The sequence below is a fragment of the Sarcophilus harrisii genome, chromosome 3, assembly GCF_902635505.1.
Source record: "Sarcophilus harrisii chromosome 3, mSarHar1.11, whole genome shotgun sequence".
NCBI classification, from domain to species: Eukaryota; Metazoa; Chordata; class Mammalia; order Dasyuromorphia; family Dasyuridae; genus Sarcophilus; species Sarcophilus harrisii.
Window position 1 is genome coordinate 576,568,718 of NC_045428.1, and position 23,024 is coordinate 576,591,741.

Here is a 23,024-nt window from a genome sequence, read left to right on the forward strand (position 1 = left end):
AGACAGCATACAAAGACAACTGAACCTGCCTCATCTGCTTTCCAGAATAATGAGAGACATACTCTTAATAGTATTAATTATTGGAGTGATCTGAGAAATCTAGTAAGGGATCAATGGGAACGGCAGTGAATTCTCCACAGTCTTTCAGGATCAGACACCTATCCCCCCAACCCCAAAACAACAAAAAAGGAAAATAAGATAAAATAAAGAAATGCTTTTGAGTCAAATATGTAGGCTCTTGCAGCTACAGACTTCCTGGACAGAATGAGCAGCAATAATGATTCCCCAGAAGGGCTTCTCCCACCCAATCCCTCCCAAGAGACTTTAAACAGGTTTTCTCATCAAACACAGACTACAGAAACAATCCAGGGTTTAGAGTCAGGGGTCTAGGTTCATACCCCCACTCTGCTACTTACTAGCTTTGTGGCTTTGGACAAGCTGTTTCCCATCTCTCTGGGGTTCAGTCTCCTCATCTGTAAAATGAGGGGGTTGCAAAAAACTATTAAACTATGCATAATTTTTAACCCAACTATACAACTATTAGGTCTATATCCCAAAGAGAACAAAGAAAGAGGAAAAGGACCCATCTGTACAAAATTGACAGCAGCTCTTTTTTGTGTTGGCAAAGAATTGGAAACTGAAGGGATGTCCATCAATTGGGGAATGGTTGAAAAAGTTATGGTATATGAGTGTGATGGAATATCCTTGACCTGTAAGAAATGATAAAGGGGATGGTTTCAGACAAACTTGGGAAGACTTGTATGAACTGATGCAAAGTGAAGCGAGCAGAACCAGGAGAACAATTTATACAGTAACAGTAAATTTGTAAATATAAACAATTTTGAAAGATTTAAGAACTCTCTTCAACACAATGATCAACCACAATTCCAGAGGATTCACAATGAAACATGCTGCCTACCTGCTGACAGAGAGGTGATGGTCTCAAAATGCAGCTTGAAGCATATATACATATATATTATATATGCATATATGTATTTTTGTACCTACTTGTACATATATGTGTATATAGAGATCTCTCTATATCAATATACACATGCATATGTATTTGGATATGTCTAATATGGGAATTAGTTTTGCTTGACTAAAATTTTTTATAATGATTTTATTTTTCTTGCTTTTTCAGGGGGAGGTGAAAAGGAGAGAATTCAGAACTGAAAATAAAATAAAATTTAATTAATAAATAATGTTAATAAATGCTTATTTCCTTCAAAATATAGAATGAAGGAACTAGATTGAGCTACCATTCCTTCTGACTTTCAGTGTGGTCCAAGGCCAAGTCAACATGTATTTAATAGGCATCTCTGAATTTTCCTTAGAGAAATCATATTTAAAGAAAAGGAAGTTTCTGTGTAGATAGTCTTTGCATAGGAATGCTTTTGGTCAGATCACCCATGTAGAGTTTGATTTTAAAAATACCATCACCATTTTATTTTAAGGATTAAATGAGGCAATTGTTGCTAAGTATTTTACAAACCTTGAGGCTCTATATAAATGCTAGCTGTTATTATTAAATATTAAATAATTACAATAAAATAAGTTGTCATCTTGTTATCAACACCACTATCACCATTATTGTTGTCTTCATCATCATCATCATCATTTTCCCAGCTTGTTCCACAAAAGGTTTTTTCTATTTGATCCTCACTGGTAACCTGGACTTCACCCCTGTGTTCCTTGGCTTAGGTAGATAGACTTTGTTTTATTTTCTATATAGCCCAAGCCTCCACTTCTTGCATATTTCCCACCAGGCCACTGTTGTACACCCCACCTTTTCCATCCTGTCTTTCCTATATGGATTGTCTTTTTTTTCCCTTTAGAATGTAGTTCCTTGAGGGAAAGAACTATAATGCTTGTTGTCTTTGTATCTACATTGCTTAGCACAATACCTAGGACATAGTAAGAACTTAATAAGCATTCTACATTCATCCATAGCATTCACTCATCTATCCTTCTATCTCTTTCTTTCTTTCTTTCTTTCTTTCTTTCTTTCTTTCTTTCTTTCTTTCTTTCTTTCTTTCTTTCTTTCTTTCTTTCTTTCTTTCTTTCTTCCTTCCTTCCTTCCTTCCTTCCTTCCTTCCTTCCTTCCTTCCTTCCTTCCTTCCTTTCTTTCTCTGTCTCCCTTTTTCTTTCTCTCTCTCTTTCTTCCTCTCTTTTTCTTTCTTTTTTCTTGGATATATCTATCTATATGCTCTTTATCTCACTACCTCTGTCTACCTAATTTATCCATCTCTCTATTATAATCTGTCCATCTGGGAGGATGCATAGTGAAAATGAAGGATTACTAATGGACAGTGTGAGTAGCCCATTAGTATCTCTGTAATGTCAAGATCAATTGAAATAGTCTCTCATCATGATGAATGCACCCTCTGTGGTGAACTTATGGTAGCAAATGGATGAGAATCATATAACATGGGTAGGCATGGATGGGGTACAATCTGCATCAATGGAGGCAATAACCATATTGAGGAGACTACATATATAATGAAATAGAATAGGTACCATGTTATTCTAAAAATAGACTAAATAAGGTTTCCATAGAATCTGATTGAAGCTTAATTTTCAGTCTCTGTCTGTCTGTCTCTTCCAAATACATCTCATTTTAGTAAGTATAAATTAAATTTGAATCAATATGTGCCTGTGTACCTACATATGTGCTTATAACAACGTGTTCATCTCAACCCAAGGAAACACTTAATAGGCAGGGCTTCTAACATCAATATTTTTGGGTAGTTTGTTCTACAAAAGGACTTTGTGTCAAAGAGAAGGGACTCCAAAGAAGATTTAATTTTTCATATCTCAACTTTTGGAAGGAAGTAGTTGTATTTTTTCATTTTTGTAGCTTCAGTGCCCAGCATAGAATCTGTATACAGTAGGTACTTAAGAAATATATGTTGAATTAAATTAAATCACAGATTTTGGGGCTACTGGAGCAAAGCAGCCTTGAAAAGTCTTGGAGGAGAGACATGGAACTTTTAGGTCCAAATGGCAGGTCTTGCTAAGGAAAATTTGGGAGAATTTTGGGATTTGGGAAAATTCTTTGACCCTTGACCTCAATTAAATGGTTGGTTCATTCAAACAGCAGTATTGAGTTTTTTACCCAATGACTTTGGAAATTTAAAAATTCTTCTATTGGCCCAGTTTGGAGTTCAGAAGATCCTGAAAGAGGTGTTTACTTTAGGGTTAAATATCCTGATATTATCTTTTTTTTCAACTCTTTCTCCAAACTCCCCAATTCAGGTCCATAGAAATATTGGTGACTTTGATGGACACCTCCCATTTCTCCTAAATTTGGTAGAAATGTAAAAGAACCCTATTTCCTTTCATCGCAAAATGTTCCAGCAGCACCGATCTCAACAATAACAGATCACGTTTCTATAGTACTTAGGGGCTTGCAAAGTGCCTTCCATATATTATCTAGCTTGATTCACTGATAACTCTTCTCATTGCCAATTCTGAATTAAAATAAATGAAAACAGAAAAAATATTAATAGATGGGGGCATATTTAAAGATAAATGTGGACACATTCCAGGCCCATTGCCTAGAAATTACGTCTGTTTGTTTTCCATTCATCAGATGGGAACTGGCAAGCCTGGAAGTAAGACCTTAGATGTTGGAGAACCTGTGTTGGATCCTGCTTTTGTCTGCTGCTATCCCCGTGATCTCGGGCTGGTCTCTTCTGTCTCTTCGTCAGAGGATGTGGGTTAGGTCTCAGCCCTGCTCCTTGTTTCTTAGGGCTTAGGCGAGGTGCTGAGTTTCTCCTCTGCCAAGTGAGGGGACTGGATAAAATGGCTTCTAAGGTCTTTTCTAGGAACACATGTTTGATTTCTGTGTGACCCTGACAAGTGAATGGGGGACTGCCCGTCTAAAGAAAAAGGTACAAAGTGGTCCAGCCCCAACCAGGCCTTCGTACAGTGTAGGAGAAAAAATATTCCACTGAGATTTGTGGGATCTGGATTCAAATCCTGCTTCTGGACTTTGGTGAGTCCCTTTCCATGGGTCTCAATTCCTCATCTGTCAAATGAAGGAATTTGCTTAGAAGTCTAAGGTCCCTCCTTGGTCTAAAGCCTCACGACGCCGGCTCACAGGGACAACGGCCCAGAGTCTGCCCCCCAACTGTAGCCATGGCTCCCAAGCCGGCGCCTGAAGATGGATTTCAGCATCAGCCACCAGGTGGCGGCCACGGACCAGGAACTGATCTTGGAACCTGGCGTGGAGGAGGAAAGCCTTTGTTGATTTTACTTCTTAAAATTCTATAATCACCAAGATTCCAATCTAAGCAAAAAACCAAAACAAACAAACAGAATCCCCTCCCTCACACGGGATCTGGGGCCTTTGTCTGAATAATTATGAGAAAACAAAAGATGGATCTGAAGAGGCAGCCAGGGGCCTGTGGGTTAGCAGCCGGGAGGGGCCGTGGAGGGGGTGGGCTCTTGGGGACCCTGTGAAGGGGCAAGGAAAGGCAGCCCCAAGGTTGGGAAGTCTGGGAGCAGCCATCGCAAGTTCCAAGCCCATTCCCTCCACATTGGCTTGTTCTGCAGAGGAAAACAATGGCTTCCGAAGACTAGTGCCTCCTAGGCTCTATCCCTGACTGGGGGCCTGGTCCTCAGCTCTCCTGGCTCCGGCACAACAGCCTCCGAAGCCATGACCCGGGCCGGGGGGGATTCTGTTCCTCGGGTGCCTGACAATCCCACAGGGAGGGGGGTGGTCCCTCTACCGGAACAAAATGGTCTCTTTCCCCACCGTGGGAAGCTGGGTCACTGACTCCAGTAGGACAGACCCTCTAACGGAAAGAGCAGGGAATCTGGAGTCCCAGGATGTGGGTTTGAATCTCAGCACTGGCAACTGCTTGTCACCTGTGGGCTTTAGTCTCTCTGAGTCTCAGTTTCCTCCTCTGTAAAGGTAAAGGATTATGCCAGATGTCCCCTAAGTCGCCTTTTTTGTACTGGGCTGATATGTAATGGGACTTAATAAGTTCTTGTTGTTGGATTGATTCCAACACTAAATCTAAATCTATGATCCTATAATATCGAAAGGCTAAAGGAAAAAGAGAGGCAGAGAGAGATGGAAGAAATAGGTAGAGAGAGACAGAGAGAGAGAGAGAGAGAGAAAGAGAGACAGAGAAAGAGAGAGAGACACAGAGAGAGAGACACACACACAGAGAGAGACAAAAAGAGACAGAGAGACAGAGAGAGAGAGACAGAGAGAGAAAGAGACACAGAGAGAGAGACAGAAAGAGAGAGACAGAGACAGAGAGACAGAGAGAGAAAGAGAGAGAGAGAGAAAGAAAGAGAGAAATGGAAGAAATATACAGGTAGACATACAGAGAGATAGACAATGAGAGAGAAATGGAAGAAATAGACATGGAAAGAGAGAGATACACAGGGAGTGAGAGAGAAAAAGACACAGAGATGACAGAAAGAGACAGATTTAGAGAACGAGAGAGGAAAGGAGAGACAGAGAGATAAATAGAGACACAGAGAAAGAGAGACAAGAGGGGAAGAAACAGACACAGAGACCCAAAGGGAGAGACAGACACACAGGGCGAGAGAGAAGAGGCAGAGAGAAAACAGAGACAGAAAGAGCTAGAGAGCTAGAGAGAGCTAGAGATAGAAGAAATAGGGATAAAGAGAGATGGAAAAAATAGAAAAACAGAAAGCTAGAGAGAGAGAGAGAGGAAAGAGAGACAGACAGACACACACACACACACACACACACTGAGAAATATAAACATTCAAAAATACAGAAGTGAATTAGTTTGGGGATTGGGCAAGCCTTGGAAATATTTGGAGCTGATCTTCAATTCAAGAACTCAAGAATCATTTATTAAGTACTCACTTGTTGCAAAGCACTATGATCAGTGCTAGAGATACACTAACAAATAATCATTGTCTGAAGGGAAAATGAAGATACTGGGATGATTTTATGACCTAGCTCCGATGTTGACCTTGGTCTTTAATCCTAAATTTTTCCTTCAATCTTAAGACTTCTTTAAACCTAAATGTATCCTTGAAATCTGCCCATGTCCCAATCAAATTCTATTCCAAACCATTCTGCACTCCAAGCCACCTGTTCCTCTGGGCAGGGATGAGAAAAAAAAATAGGGGAGTAAATCAGAGAGAAGAAGAAAAGAAATGAAAATGAAGAAGAGAGGAAAATAGAAAGGCTACTCTAGAATGCTTGATGCTGTTACAGAATGAGACCAGAAGAATTAAAATCCTTCCAGGAAGACCTGTTCAACCATTACTATCTCTGACCTCACACATTGCTGCTTCTGGAAGCCCCTACCAGAGAAAAGAGAGAAACTTCTCTCATCTCTGATCACTCCCTTCGATTTTCTGATGGAGTGTGGATTCCCACTGAGTCAGCAATTATTCCCCAGGCTAGAGGACCTCCATTCTCTTCTTTTCCCTAAATCTATGTGGCTGAAAAGTCTCCCAGCTCCTCTACTTTTCATAGAATCAATAATAAAATTTTAGATTTTTATGGTACCTTAAAGGTTGTCTAGCCCAGGGGTTTTTAATCTTTTTGTATGTCCTAAACCCCGTTAGCAGTATCTTTGAAGCTCATGAACTTCTTCTCAGAATCACATTTTAAATACATAAAATACAACACATAATATAATAAAGAAAGCCAAGTATATTGAAATGCAATTATTGGGATATTAAAAAAAATCCTGAACCTCAAATTAAGAAACTCTCATTCATGCAGAAATCCCCTCTATCTCATCCCTGATGTAGAGTTTTAGAAAATTCTTCTAATGAAACACTCAATGCTCTCTTTCATTTCCCCACTGGTCCTAGTTTTGCTTTTGGGAGATACAAAGAATAGATGAGACTCCTCTTCCGGAAAACATTTCTGCCTTTGCTACTTCTACCTGGGATTCTTAATCAAACCATTTACTCTTGGGTCTTTCTTTTCTCCTTTATGAAAAAGAAAGGTTTGATGACCCCTAAGGTTCTTTCTAGGTCTAGTTCCAGAATCCTATGAGCTCTTAAAATATTTGAAATCAGATCATGCCCCCTCAAAGTCTTTTCTTCTTTTTTGTATTTCCTTCACTTCTTCTTTATGTGACATGTTTCATGTCCTTTGACCATCCTACTCTTTCTCCTTTGTTTTCCAATGCCCTTAAAATGTGGTATTCAAAACACAGTGCTCTGGAAGTCATCTGACCAGCACAGAGAACAAAGCACCAATACCTTTGCTTTTTTGGACATAGTACTTGTATTAATATAGCCTAAGATTACATTAGTTTTGTTGCTTTCTTTTTGCAATCATATCATTCATGATGCTGACTTATATGGGGTTAGCAATAAATGAAAATCCCCAAGACTTTTTCCACATGAATTGCTGTTAAGTCTGCTTACTTTAATCTAGTTGTTTGTTCAATTGATTTTTTGGACTTAAGAATAGGATTTTACATTTATCTTTATTATATCCCATCTTGGGATTCAGCTCAGTATTCCACTTTATCAAGATCTTTTTAGATCATTTACATTTACATTGATTTTGTTATTCAATGATTTAACTATCAAAGCTTGCTGCATGCCTTCTACATCTTCATCCAAGTTGTTGATAAAATAGAACAAGGGCAAAGCTAGAGCTCTATAATATGGCATCTCCAGGTTGATACCAATTCAATAAATGCTCTTTTGAACAACAATGAAGTACTTATTCTACCGTCATCCAGGCCACAGTTCTTCATCTTAAGGATGAAAACTTTTTCAAAAACATTTCTGAATTCCAGATAGATATCTATGCTAACCATTTGACTTTCTGGTCTAGTATCTCAGAAAAAAGAGAAAAAAGGTTTTTTTTTTTTTTTTGCTTTTCTCGTTTATAGTGAACCAGCATAGGCTCCAGGTGATCACCACATTTTTTCTAAATCCTCATAAAAACATAAGTTTGGTAATGCAGTCTAATTTTTTTCAAGAATTATTATCAAGTTTGTATAAGTTTGTAGAGTCTACCTTCCTCTTTAGTCCATTTTCAGTCAGATAAAAGTAGGATTTGAATTTTTACTGCCTCTTGGAAGCAAAGAGATGAATAAGATGACCTTTCAAGTCTTCTAAGTCTAAAACAATGCTATCCTAGTGAGGTTCTTTCTAAAAAGGTCTGGAATTCATGGTGCTTGCTCAAAGACACATACAGCTCTCTCCAGTTTGGTGAATTTTCCTTGAATTTAGAAATCAGTCTCCCAGTTTAGGAAGGATATATAATATATATATGGTGTGTGTGTGTGTGTGTGTGTGTGTGTGTGTGTGTGAAAGAGACAGAGAGAAAGACACAGAGAGAGACACAAAAAGAAAGACAGAAACAAGATAGAGACAGAGGTGGGGAATTTACTAAATAAGGAACATTACACTAAAAGCTTTTTCAACTGGTCAAATGTGTTTTAATCTATTTTTTTGCATACATACAACAAAGGGATGGAAGAATGGATGGCTTCAAGCCCTTGTTGCAAGGTCATCAAGTCTATCCCCCTCATTTTACAGATGAGAAAACTGAGGCACAGAGTGGCTAAGTAACTTGCTTGTAATCACATAGCCATTGGGTGTTCTCTGTGGGATTCTTGTGCAAAGAAAAGATAAAACAGACTAGAGGTCATTGGATATGGGCTAAGAAAAGGAGGGGTCAGAAAACAGGGAATTCCCTGGATTTGGGGTAGTGACTTGTATGGTATGGAGTCATGATGGATGGAAAGACACAGACTGAGCTCCTCTTGGTTAGCTTTAGGAGAGGAAGTAAATTTCTGTGTTCCAAGGGAGGTCCTCCAATTGAGCGTCTCCCAGCTGGAGCTGACAAGGAGAGGGAGATTGATGCAAAATAGGGGAATGGAGATTCTCTTTCCTTTAAGAGGTCCCATGCATCCAGATGCACACGTAGGGTGTCTGGCTTCAGACCTGGTTTTCCCACTCCTCCCATATGCTTCTAAGAACATAAACTGAGTTAAGTTGGGATGGGTCAGTTTCAATCCATTACAAGGGGGAGATGGATTAAGGACTGAGCCAAGTTTAAAGGATGCCCACTTGGGGTGTCTAAGAGACAGTAATGTTCAGACATCAGAGGCAGACCCCCAGGGAACTTTCTGTAGTAGGAGAGATACCTTTATACCAGCCATTGCAGACCCATCTGGCTATTCTAAATATTTTGTAAATAAAGTGGCTACTAAGGTCTAAGCCAAAAGTTAGTGAGTAGCTGAGAATGGGCTGGAGCCATTTTCTGCACTCCTGGCTACTCATCAAGAGACTTTCCCTTTCCTGTGCTGTTCTCCACTAATGTGGATTCATTGAATTGCTGGAGACATAACTGGGACAAGATTCTTCCCCCAATGTGGGCTTATGAGGGAGGCAAATGCAAAACGAGGGATGTGATTGTAAGCTCAGGACAGGAACTGTCTTTTGTCTGTTTTTGTATCCCCAACACTTAGCACAGTGCCTAGGGTGTGATAAGTACTTAATAAATGTTTAGAGATTGAGGGAATTAAACTAGATGCTCTTTAGGTTCCTCTGAATCGATCATCCTACAGCAGTGGTTCTCAAACTCTTTTTCTCAGTATCTTTATGGTATGAACAACTATTGAGAATATGTCCAAAGAGTTTTTGTTTATATGGGTTACATAATAGATATTTATCATAAATAGAAAAAAACTAATTTTGAATTTGTAGACCCCCTGAAAGAATTTCAGAGACCCTCCAGTGAATCCTGGAGATTCACCACACTTTGAGAACCACTGTACCTACAGCTTGGATATTCCCAGAACTCTGCCTGTTCATTCTAATTGGGATAGGATGGCCAAAGTTGGGAAGAACCTTTGGGAATCTGTGTTTCCTTGCTACCTGGAAAAGATATCCCCTCAAGGATACTGTAATATTATAATAAAATTGATATTGCATTATTTCCCTCATACCCCGCTTTGGAGGGAAATCAAAAACTCCTGATTAGGAATGCAAAATGTCTGGCTCAGGTAAGACAATAACTTTTTGACAGACCTATGATCCTACTAAGAACTCACATTTATCTTGAGTTCCTATCAATTTGACTAATCCTGGCTAGGACAAGGGGAAGGAGTCACTTTTTAGATAGTTGAGTTCAGGGGCCCAGGGACAAGAGGCTATGGGACATGTTAGAAATGGGAACATGAGGAAAGGGGTTTCTCTGGGGGGTAAGACACGATGCTTAGGCTGTTTGGTAGCTTCCTATTATAATTAATTATCCTTGCTAATGAGCTATTATGAAACATTACAACCACCAAAGAGTTTCAGTTAATAGTCACTCTAATGACAATAGAAAAGGCTCTTATTGAGTGTGAGCATGTTCCTATATGGTCCACAAAAGAGGGAATATAATGAAGAGGCAAAGTAAAGGAGGACAGTTAAGAAATATACAACTGGGGAAAAATAGATGAGCTGGTCATAGGATGAGAACCAAGGACAACCAACCAATGGGTGATCTTTTTGTTCCACTGTTGGCCATACAATGTTGAGAGAACTCAAGAGAAGGCCCTTCATGCATTGGGCGGGACCCACTGGTAAGGCTGCAGGAGTGCCTGGGCAGGATGGGTAGGTATGGATGGGTTGTGGTCTGCATCTTTTGGGGGGAGGCCTCATATCCACAGATCTTGCCAAGTTATAGGAAACGATGTTTATGCCTTAACGTCTGCAGAATGACCACTATATTCACTTTGTCCTGTGAGGCAGGTACTTGGGGGATTATTTTCTCCATTTAACAGATGAGGAAATGGGGCCTTGGAGAGGAGTAAGTGGAGGAGAGGGCATGTGGATTGAATTCCTCTGGCTCCATATTCAGAATGTCTCCTTCCTCTAGGGCCACCCAGGGAATACGTGTCAGCGGCACTATTCTAACCCAGGGCCACTGAGTCTAAGACCAGATCCCTAAGAAAGTTTGTGGATGTTACTATTCTGGATCTGAACCCCACTTTGAGGGATCCCCAAGAGCAGAGTAATCAGCAATTTGGGGCCCCTGGGTAGGCTTCAGAAAAATCCACCTGGGGCAAGCCACAGAACACAGCTCTTCAAATCAACCTTAAGTTACTGGGTTGAGATCCTAATTCACTAGTCCCGGAGGGGTCACCATCTCTAACTTCCTATTCTGACCAATCATTCTTGCTTACCTAGGTGCTAAAGCTCTGGTTTTTCTAATACACCAAGAGACATCCGCAACCTGGGTCAATGCTCTAACTGCCCAGCCCTAGTTGCATCTCCCCCCCACCCCCCCAACAAAGGAGTCCTGTATCTATTATGCAACAGGTGAAGGGGTGGCTGCGGATTAGAATTTCCCTTTCCCATCCACACACACAACATTTTGATTAAATCCCTGACAGCTCTGCTGTAGGGCAGAGAAATTTGGAAACATCAGGAAGTCAAACTGTGAAGTCTTTGAAAGAATGTGATTTATGTGAAAATGTGATGAAGCTAATGTGCTTGGCTCCCGAGTTTCGAAGCATGCTCGATTCTGGAACCCAATCTGATGCCTTCTTGGCTCGGAGAGTGCCTCTGCTCCCCCTCCCCCCACACCGCAAACGGGTGCCCTAGTCATGTTCCAAGTCTGATCAGAATCGGAGGCTTTTATTTGGGTTATATTTCCCGAGATGTGTTTCCCAGGATGTGCATCCATAAACAGAGACATGTACATGCATACGCACTCTGAATAATTGTGCGGAGCTCCTCACTCCCTCCTGAGACCAGAGAGAGCCAAGTGTTATTAGATTTATGGGGAGTTTGCTGTAGTTTTACATAATTTTCTTGATGCACTGCAGGCTTTTGAACAGGCTTGCATATTTCCCTTCAGTGAAAATGTTGGCGCCTTAGCCCCATCTCCCTCCTGTCCCCTGCCCCCAGCCCCCAGCCCTTCTGGTTTGTTTGGACTCTATCAATCAACCCCAGGAGGTGCTGTTTCTGACCAACATGGCGGCAGGGCCTCCTCTCCCTCCTTCTCAATCCTCTGCCTTCCTGGGATGGGGCCCTTGTGGATAAGGGCAGCCCAAGCTGGATGAAAGGAGGAGGGAAGGGAAAGAAAGAATGGGAAAGGGACAATTCCAAAAGAATTCAACATCCCCAAGGAGGCTTAGTGCCCATATCCCTACCTCCTGGGGCATTCCTTTGTACACAAGGATTTGTTAAGATGGTGAATGAATAGTTGTTGAATAAATGTCTTCCTGAGGTTAAATCTAACTAGGTGAACCTGGTAAGATACTTTGCACTGTTTGCCTCAGTTTCCTCATCTGTAAAATGAGCCGGAGAAGGAAATGGCAAACCACCCCAGTACCTTTGCTGAGAAAATCCCAAGTGGGGTTTTCGCCTGGAGAAATGTCTGAACTACAATAATACAGATGAGGAGAGAGTAAGAAATTAGTTGCAAAGAAGGGATGTAGAGAGCATAATTTCAATAGAAGGTAACAGCCTCGAGGACAGGGATGGGTTTCCTTTGATTTTTTTTGTCTCCTCACCTCCCAACAGTCTTTTGCACAAGTAGGAACTTATTAAGCGCTTATTCAATGGACAGGATGACAGGAAGGAAGGAGGCTTAAAAACTGCACAAAGAGCACCTGGGCAGAGTGTCTTGCCCCTTGAGGTCAGGGAGATCACATCCCCTTTGGCCTTTGTCTCATCAGGGCAGTGCCTGGAGTACAGCCGATACTTAATCAAGGCTTGTTGGATTCAAAGGGACATGGAGGCAGAGCCATTTGAACAGAAAACTCGGTTCTTGGTACATTCAAGGCAGCAGAGACTAAAGAAAATGGGCTTAATCATTCAGGCCTGGGCTGTGCTGACCCTTTCAAGAGGCTTATCTTCCCTCCAGTGGACTTCCTGGCCAGAAACCTCTGGCCACCAGGGTCCCTGATGCTCCTACTGGACAGGCCAATGGTGGCTAGTGGGGGCCGGGCAGACTGGGACCAAGCATTTTCTCCCCAGGTCTCCGAGTAGCCTTTCCCAAGTGGGCTAGCACTGAAGGAACCTCATCAGGCCAAGACAAGTTCTGAACCAGGGGATGCCAGTTCTTTCATTTTCCTGGCAGAAGACTATAGAAACCCAAGTGAAAGGAGACCCTTTGGAGAAGTCCATAACAAAGAACTCTCCTGTAGACAGGCAGGTGTTACCAGGCAAAAATGGCCCTTTTAGAGCTCAAAATTTTCAGAACTGGAAAAAGGATGAAATAGTTGTGCATTCTAAAACCATTTCATGGTGGGGAGGAGATTTGTGGGTAAAGCACTGGGCTTGGAATAAAGATGATCTGACTTTGGATCCTGTTTAGCTGAGTGATCTTGGACAGGTAATCTACTCTCTCTGAAATTTACTGCTAAGTCACTAGTAAGGACACCTGGTATCCTGGTCAGGGGAGTTCCCAGCAAATCAGTTATTTGATCATCATGTGCCAGGAAGGCTCTGGGAGCATAAAGAAAGGCAAAAACAGTCCCTGCCCTCAGAGACCTTACATTCTAATAAGCAGATTATCTATCTATAATCTATCTTATCCATCTATCTATCCATCCATCCATCTATCTATCATCTATCTAATCCATCTAAGTATCTATCATCTCTCTATCCTTCATTTATCTATCTATCCATCCATCCATCCATTCATCTAAGCTCTAAGTATCTATCCTCTCTTCAGCCTTTCTCTCTCTCTCTCTCTCTCTCTCTCTCTCTCTCTCTCTCTCTCTCTCTCTTTCTCTTTCTCCTAGCTGTTCGTCTATCTATCTATCATCTACCTTATCCATCTATGTAGCTATCATCTCTCTATCCTTCGTCTATCTATCCATCCATCCATTGAAGTATCTATCATCTCTCTAGCTTTTATCTATCTATCTATCCATCCATCTAAGTATTTAAATATCTAAGTATCTATCTATACATATATAATACACATACATACACACATACATAGATATATCACACATATATGTCAGTAAATCCACAAGATAGATACAGAGAGGATGGGCACAAGGCAGGCTTAGAAGGGAAGACAAGCAATTGGGAGGGTGGGGAATACTGTGAGGCTTCCCAGAGGAAGAAGCAGGGGCTGGAGATAAAATGTCTTCCATTGATGAAATCATGCATCCTTCTGTATTCTGATTTATTGGGATCTTGTGACTGTCTTTCACTGAACCTCAAATAATAGAATCTCAAATTCTGAGCACTTTAGTGGTCACCTAGTCCAAACCCTTCATTTGACAGAAAAGAAAAAAAAAATGAGCTTAAAAGTGGGAAAAGGAATTGCTTGCTCAAGGTCATATAGTGAACTGGTGGTCAAAACAAGGTTAAACAATACCTTGTCCTTGGACTGCTGGGGTCATTTTCATAGTGTTTGCTTAGTGAAGGCCTGAGGTCAAGTTCTGCCTTAGGCACTTAGCTATGTTACCGTGGATAAGCCCCTTAACCTGTTTTGGTGTCTCTCAGAGTTCCCTGTGTCCAATCCTCCCAACTATCCATAAAAAAGACCCCCCCAGGTCTTTTCTTGCTTCAGATCTATGAGCTTGTGATTAAAAAGGGCCCTTTCAGATAAGCCACAAAGCTCCTGCTCTTCCTCTTGTCCCTGTGCTGTCCCAGGTGCTGAAGGGAAAATGGCAGGCAAAGACTTCCTATCTAATCATGATGTATTTGAAGCTGCTGGTGACAAAGCTTCTTTCTAAACAGAGAGAAATGTGAGCTCTCTGCTCTGCTGTTCCAAACCCAGAGAAGCGAGCTCAGAGAAGGGAAAGCTTTGGGCAATGAGAGGGGACATGGCTGCAATCGGACCATTTCAAAAGGACACCCTTCTGACACCTGACTTGGATTCATCCTCCCCTCTGATATTGGCAATGGATTTCTGTCTCTGACTTTAAAAATGATGCTCAGGGACTTATGATGATGTGACATCAGGGAAGTAGCACATCCCCTAAAGCAGAGGCTTCTGCCCAACTGGATTAAAATGTAATTAGGAGATATTTAACAAAAATAAATGAGAACTACAAAGGACCTGTCTGCCTCACCTTTCCATCTATACAATGAGGATAATAATGGCATCTACTTCTCAGGGTTGTTATGAGTTTTAAATGAGATCTTGTAAAGAGTTTTGCATAGGACCTGACACAGTAGGAGCTTAATAAATACTTATTCTCTTTTCCTTTACATTGCATTCGTGATTGAATGCAATTTTTACAGATAAATAAGCCAAGGTTAAGAGGTCTGTTAAGGGACTTGTCCCAGATCACTCATTAGATATTTCAGGCAAGATTTTTGTTCTCAAGCCCAGAATTCCATCTACTGAGAAATAATAATATATTCTGTATACTGTAAGGGTCAGATGAAAAAATGAATGTAAAATATATGTAGCTGGTGCTTAATAAATGCTTATTGATTTGTTTATACACCTAAATGATTAGGTATTACTATTTTTTTCTAAAAAAATTAAGGTGAGATTCCTCCTCAGCTTTGGTCCCTTTGGAGTGCCCTCCCTTCCCTGGGAAGGACCATCCATCACAAACAAGTTGGGCTATGTTGGGGAGACCTCTGCCTCACCAAAGCTGCTAGGGGAAGAGCCTGTATTTCTAAAGGACTCAGAAAACTGCATCTGTGGAGATGATCCTGGGCTTGCGAGCCTGCTGCCTGCCTTTCTGGGTCCCCAGCTGATAAATATGTAACGATTCTTCTGGTGCAGTGTCTCGCGGAGCACACGGCCCCTGGCCAGCATCCTGGAGGACACACAGTTTTATAGGATGTGACTGGCAAACGCGCCACTCTTTGGGAGCCCAGCTGGCCAATGGTGGGGAACCACTGCCCTTTCCCCGGCAGCCTCCGGGGAGCTGCGGCCCGTGTCAATTAGGAGCAGGGAGGGCACCGGCTCCTTGGGCAAGGAATTCCCTCACGGGCTTGGTGTTTTGCATTCAGCCGTTTGCACCTGACAGATGCCTCTGAAAGTAGCTCTTTGCTGACAAAAATGAAATCCAACTCAATTATAGTCATCCATCTACCACCCAGATGGAACAGGACTGTCTGGAACGTCCTGAGCAAGCTGGGCTGCATCCTGGAGGGGCTGAGGAAGGCCTGGGGAGGTCAGGGGACACAAGGCTGGGCAGAAGCAAGTGAGACGGTCAGCTCTGCTCGCTTCTTCAGCCCTGGGCGTGTCTCTGGCCAGATAGGGACACCTTCCCCCGCCATTGTTCCAGGCCAAGAGGCCACAGAGGGGCCTTCTGTGACCTCAGGCAAAGGGCCTAACAACTCAACATGGCAGAACCTGGGCATTTCTAGGGGCAGAAGGGATGATCTACTCTGACTCGTACCAGGTGGAGTCCCCTTAATGGCGTCCCTAGCAAGTGGCCCTTCTCTCCCCTGAAGATTTCCACTGAGGAGGGAACTGCCTCCTTTCCAGTTTGCCCATTCCACTTGGGAACAGTTCTCATGGTTAGGAAGATTCCCCTGATTTCAGACCAATCCTGCTTCCTTGTGATTTCTAATCCTTGTTCCCAGGTCTGCCTTCTGGGACAGTCTGAACAAATCCAGTCCTTCTCACATGGTACCCCTTCATCTGCAGAAGCTTGGGAATCCCCAACCTGCCCACTTTCAAGTTAAATGTCCCCCATTCCTTCCCACCAGTTTTCATAAAGCATAATCTGGAAGAATTGTTATCCTGGTCTCTTCTCTGGATGCCCTCCAGCTTACCCTTGGCCTTCTAAAGTAAGCCTATGTTAGGTGTTCCTGACGACTCAGTTTCCAAATCTAGAAAATGAGGACAATGCCTGTTTTAATTCCTTGATTACGAACAGGCAAATGAAATTACAGAGATGAAGATGTTCTATAAGGAAAAAATGCTTTGTAAAAGATATGTGTGTGCATGTGTGTGTCTACATCCATATATTATTAATGTATTGCAAAATGCATCCCCACTTTAAACTTTTTGAAGAATTTATAATTTCTTTTTCCATCCTTCTTCCCTCTCTTTCTCCCTTCCCTTCCCTTTCCTTCCCTTCCTTTCTTCCTTCCTTCCATCCTTCCTTCCTTCCTTTCCTTCTTCCTCCCTCCCTTTCTTCCTTCCTTCCTTCCTTCCTCCCTCCCTCCCTTCCTTCCTTCTTCCCTTCCTTCCTTCCTCCCTCCCTTTCTTCCTTCCTCCCTTCTTCTCTTCCGTCTTCCCTTGACTTCCTTCTTTCCTTCCTTCCTTCCTTCCTTCCTTCCTTCCTTCCTTCCTTCCTTCCTTCCTTCCTTCCTTCTTTCCTTCCTTCCTTTCCTTCCTTTCTTCCTTCCTCCTTCCCTCTCTTTTTTTTGTGAACCTATTTGGAGTTCTAGATTCTTGAGTTTAGGAGTCTGTCTACTTAGAAACCCTTGTCAATATTCTAACTTGTCAACTGACATAAAATTATTTTCTGGCTGTTTTGGATGGGAAGAGGGTAGACTATTCCAACTTTTCTTTCCTTAGCTCTACACAATTCAGAAGATCTTGGAAAGAGTGCTTCATCAGTAACTGGTCACAATTGAGATGGTAGCTTTCTATTGTTCCTAGGACAGGATCCCTTGATTCACAATTGACTCTTCAGAAAAATGAGGAGAGAATCTCCATTGACCTTCAAGTTTGGCAAAAGGCATGATGTTGCTTCTGGCCCTCGAGGGCAGAATGGAGTATTCCCTGATCTGATTAAGAAACAACCTAACTGGAAACCTATGACCAGATTAGAATAGAATAGAAGCAGAATACAGGGGTTTCCAGATACAAGTTTTCATTCTCTTGACCTTGCTTTCCTTCTCTTCAGTTAAGTTGGGAAAGCTCTGCTTTCCTTCTCACTTTTACTTCTCTGCCTGGTAGCTTGGAGAATGAAAATTCTTTGCCTCTGCCCTTTCTAACTTTCTAACTTTTCCTTTTTGTTGGGAGTAAGAAGCTGAATTTTCTCTCTATCCTGCTCCCCCTCTTTTTTGGGTAGACCAAGACATATTCTGTGATGCTTTTATCTTTCTTAGGTGGACATATAGCAGACCCCATTAGGTATAGAACAGGTATTGATTGGTATTCCATTGACAGTTCCTTTTTAAGAGCAATGGTGCCTTCTATTTTTAGGATTGTTGGTAAGGATTTTATTCTCATCAACTAGGAACCATTTTTTTTTCCTAATGTGGTAGTGGAGGCTAAGTATCATAATGCCTTTCTGGCTGTGAATAATGCCATTGGAGAATAAATCTGCATTTCAATGTAAAATGGTAGACACTTTTAATCCTTATATTTTGTCTTCCTTTACCACAGTTCTTGTGCAAAGGTAGCCAGAAGACAAGCTGGATATCTTGGTCTGGACCCCAAAGGCAACAGCTTAGGACAGACTAACAGATTAGCAAGTTTTGGTTTCTTCTCCTGAGAAACACAATAAATTTTCCTCAAGGTCAATGCCTGACTGGTTATAAACTCAAATAACTATACTTTCTATATCCTATAAGTCCCTGTGAGAAATAGTTTATATTCAGAAATCCATTTGCCCTATGAGACCTACTTCCCTATGTGCCATAGATGCATCAGCATCAGCATCAGCATCTTTATTTTATATACATAATATAGTCCTTTCTTTATTCTACATCATAACAAAATGGATTTTCTTGCCATGACAATGTATTTGCATGTTTATTCTGAGCTGGGATTTCTCCTCATATCTGTGTGCTTTGTGTATCTCCATTTGTACCGGATTCATATGTCTGTGATTTAAGCTAAGAATTTCCCCTATAGTTCATGGAGCTGATAACTCTCATTCAATATTCCTTTTTCTCTCTCTGTCTCTTTTAAAGTTGTGTCTTTAATCATTGGGGTTCATCTTGCAGTTGGATCTCAACAGATTTGAGGTATTGTCAGATCAGATCTTATTAAATATAAGCTTATGTAAAACATAACATAATAATAAAAATTTAAGTGGGTAGCTCGGTCTTGCCATCAACCAGCTTGCCCTTGATGGGTTCCAGTGGACGCTGTGGCCCTTGAGACTAAAGAACCCACCCCTCATTTCTCTGAATGTGTGGGAGAGCCCAGTCCAGTCCAGGCTTGGGTGTACTCACACATTGGCTTGAGCTGCCCAATGAGCTCCTCCTTTGTCCATTTTGCCCACTCCTTCTTGTCAGTGTTGATGGAGCAGAGGATGGGGCCGCAGGGCTTGCCACAATCTTCAATGGCCGGGACATTCAGATAGTGCACCAGTACAATATCAGGGTTCTAGAAGAAAGAACATAAGAGAGGTGGTGAGGGACCAAGAAGCTCTCCTCAGATTGGCTATATCCTTCCATCTCCCCTGCCCATCCATTTACTCTTGAACCAATCCACGAAGGAGCACAGATCTTACTTTGGCACCAGGATGCCTTAAGACCCTCTCCTTTTCCACTACCCAAGTATTCCGAGATGACCCTTCCAAGCTTTCTTAGCCTAGGTTCTCCCTGAAACCCTTTGATGAATTAGCTATAGCTCTTTCTGAATACCCTGGCATTAGCCATTTTCAGCTCCCCTCTATCTCCCACTGGCAACCTCTAAGTTCAGATGGACATCTACGATTCCTCTGCTCTGTTCCCTTTTGAGGGGCCACCTATATAAACTACCCAATGGGGTCACCACTACTGAGTTGAAGATGATGGGAAGGTGAAAGCTAAAGACTCTGTAGCCAGTTCTCACTAGCTGATGTGCCTCAAAGACCATAAAATGGAGGTGTTAACCCAGAACTCTTCCCAGAACAGCCTCTGTTTCCTGAATGGTTAGTGTCTCACCTGGCTCGCCATCACATGTAGACCTCAGCTACCTCTACTTCCTTTTCACAGGTTATTGCCCAGCTCCCCACTTTTATTTCTGGATCCATAATCAAATCAATATTGCCATTGCTGCTAGAAAGGGTGTGTCAGTCTAGTTCCCTGTGGCTCAACTCATCATTCTTAAACTTTCCAAATCTGACCACTCTTTCCTGACCATCACTTACCTATATTTCTACTTCTAGGATATACTTTTGAGAGGACAGACTGTCTCATTTTTGTATTTGTACCCCCAGAATTCAACATGTAATATATAGCACAATAATAGCATAATATATGCTTGATAAAGACTTTTTTTTCTTTCTTTATTTGCTTTAAAAATCCTGAAATTTTTTTTTTAGAAATTTTGTCATCAAGGGTCCTGGAATTTTCACTTCTTAAATTTTTTAACCCCTTTTCCCAAATAAAACCTTTTTTCCTTTGGGGAATGGGGAGGAGAGCATACTTTGTAAAGAACCCCTTTTTTTTTTAACCCGTAAGCTTTTATTTGTTTTTTTATTTTTGGGGAGGAATTTCGAAAGTGAAGGATTTAAGAATTTTCTTAAAGGGAGGAAAGTTCCTTTTCCCTTCTACTCTATTTTAAAAACCTTGTTCCCTTTATTTAAAAGGGGAAAAAAACTCAAATGGGAAAATGACCCCTTTTCAAAAGGGAAGGAATTTTTTAACTGTTTTTTCCCAAATTTTTGCCAAAATTTCATGCCTCTTCTAGAAGGGAATGTAATGGACATGCCTTAACATTTTTTCCCCAAACCTTTTTTAAATTTAAAAATTTGGGAAAATTCTTAAACCAAATTGGGGTTTTGCATTTACATAAAAGAGGAGGGAGTTTAAATGCCCTATTAGTGGGGGTTACAAACATTTTTTGGCTTCAGAAGATTTCAAAAAATCCATATTTTTTTCTTAAAGGGGATTTAACAATTTTAAATTCTTTTAATTTATTTAAAAATTTTTTTGGGGGCCCCCTTTTCTGGTGGACAGCAGGACCAATGGTCCTTCCCTTTAAATTTTGAGGGGGTTTCTAGAATTTTTCAAAGGGTTTTTTTTTTTTGGAGTTTGTGTTGGTATTAAGTAAGGAAGTTAAAGGGATAGGATATGGAAAATTTTTGATTAATTTGTTTTATTGTTTTAAGTTAATTGAAATTTTTATTTTTTTGCTTATGTTATATTATTAGGATGTATAGTTTTTTTGAGTGGGATATTAGGTGGTAATATTGGTTTATTTTGGTAATTTCATATTTTATTAAAATTTGGGAAAATTAATGGTATTGGGTTTTTTTGGGTATATTATAATAAATTAAAAGGTATGGTTATTAATAATAAATATATTTGGATGGAAGATAAAGGTATGTATTTAAAATTTTTATATATATTTTATAGTATATTAAAATAGGTTTTGATTAAATTGTAAAGGTATATATAAATTAAAATATAATTTAATATAATATATATATTATTAAATTATAATTATGATATTATGATAAATTATTTAATTAAGGTATTTAACATAAAATTATAAATATATAATATTAATTTAATAAATTAGCATGATAAATAATAGTATAAATAAAATAAATTATTAATTTATATAAAATTATGGAATAGTATATTAAGATAAATAATTAATTTTAAATAAAATAGTAATAATATATATAAAAGATGTAATTATATATATATACTTATAAATTTTATTAATATAATATAAATTTAAAGTATTTAAATTTATAATTTTAAAATATTATAATAAAAAATTAAATATATTTTTATATTATTAATATATAATATTTATATATAATATATATTTTTTATTATATATTTTTATATAATATATAAATTTAAAAAATAAAAATAGTAAAGTATAAATAGTATAGTAATGTATATATAGGATAGGATAAATAAATAGTATAATATAGATTTAAAGTATAATATTATAGATACTAGTAATATTATAGTATAGCATAGTATAAAATGACAGTATACATTTTACAAATGAGAAAACAGGTTCAGAAAAGTTAAGTAATTTTCTCAATGTCCCACTCATGATACCTTGCTTCTATAGCCTTTCACCAGAGACTATATCCTGGAGGGTTAACTCTTTCTGCCCTGGAGTACTTGATTGGCAGCCTTATCCATTTTTCTTTACTCTTTGACATTTTCCAAATTAAATAATCCCTTCTTGGCTTCCATCTCCCCCAATTAGATGTAAACTTCTTGAAGGAAAGAAGGAAGGAAATAAGCATTTATGAAGTGCTTGGCATGTTTTTGGGCACTGTGCTGAAGATACAAGTATACAAAAGGATAATCCCTGCCTACAAAAAGTGTATATTTTATTTATTTTTTTGTGCTGAGGTAATTGGGGTTAAGTGACTTGCCCAGGGTCACACAGCCTGGAAGTGTTAAGTATCTTAAGGGGAGATTTGAACTCAGGTCCTCCTAACTTCAGGGCTGATGTCTCCCCACCGCACCACCTAGCTGCCCCTGCACAAGTTTATATAAACAAGTTTATTTTCTAATGAGGGAAGGCAACCCACAAAAGAGGGCTGAAAAGAGGAATGAAGGTAACCAATGGTTCTGGTTTTGACATCCAGAAGTCCGGAGAATGAATGAAGCTGGGCCAGGATTCCTCAAAATAGAGGCTTCAGGAAGAAGTCACCAATGGGAGAAATTCCCTTGGAGAGGAATAAGGAGGGTGACCAGGACAACGGGGACCCAGAAAGTGAGGGAAGATCCTGGATAAGGCGAGGACTGTCTTCACTTTTGTTTCTCTTTCCCCAGCACTTAGCATAATCCTTGGCAAAGAGTAAGCAGCTATTAAGTGCCTTCATTCATTCCCTCATCTTTCATCAGTCCAACCTCTAGATTTTCCCAGTAACAACTCTGAGTCCTTAGTTCCTGTTTACTTTCCAACAGTCTGAGTTCCTCTGGTGTTTCAAGCTGGGGAGCAGAGCATCCTTCCAGAGCTGTTGCCACATGGAAGGGCTCAGCCCTGAGAATCAGAGTAAACCCCCTCTCCGGATAAGGCCGAGCTGATGACTGTGATTAGTTAGGGCCTAGCAAGCCAACTGCTGCTTCTTTGTGATCTCCAACCCCTGGCAGTCAGGACCTGGGCACAGCAGGGAGCCCTGGCATTAGACATCCCCGAGATGAAAGGGCTGCTGCACTTCCCACCACGACCCCTCTGAACACAACCACAGAACCTTGGGAAATCACGCTGTGGAGAAGTTGTAACGTGGGACCATGCTGGAAAGTAC

At 40.5% G+C, this 23,024-nt stretch overlaps 1 protein-coding gene across 1 annotated transcript in view; it reads right to left on the minus strand.

Annotated features, from left to right (window-relative positions):
* CAMTA1 (calmodulin binding transcription activator 1) overlaps positions 1-23,024 on the minus strand; it is a 694,264-nt gene that overhangs the window by 150,294 nt on the left and 520,946 nt on the right. The window contains 1 exon segment of the mRNA XM_031961560.1: positions 19,042-19,195. Coding sequence (XP_031817420.1) covers positions 19,042-19,195 — 154 coding nt within the window.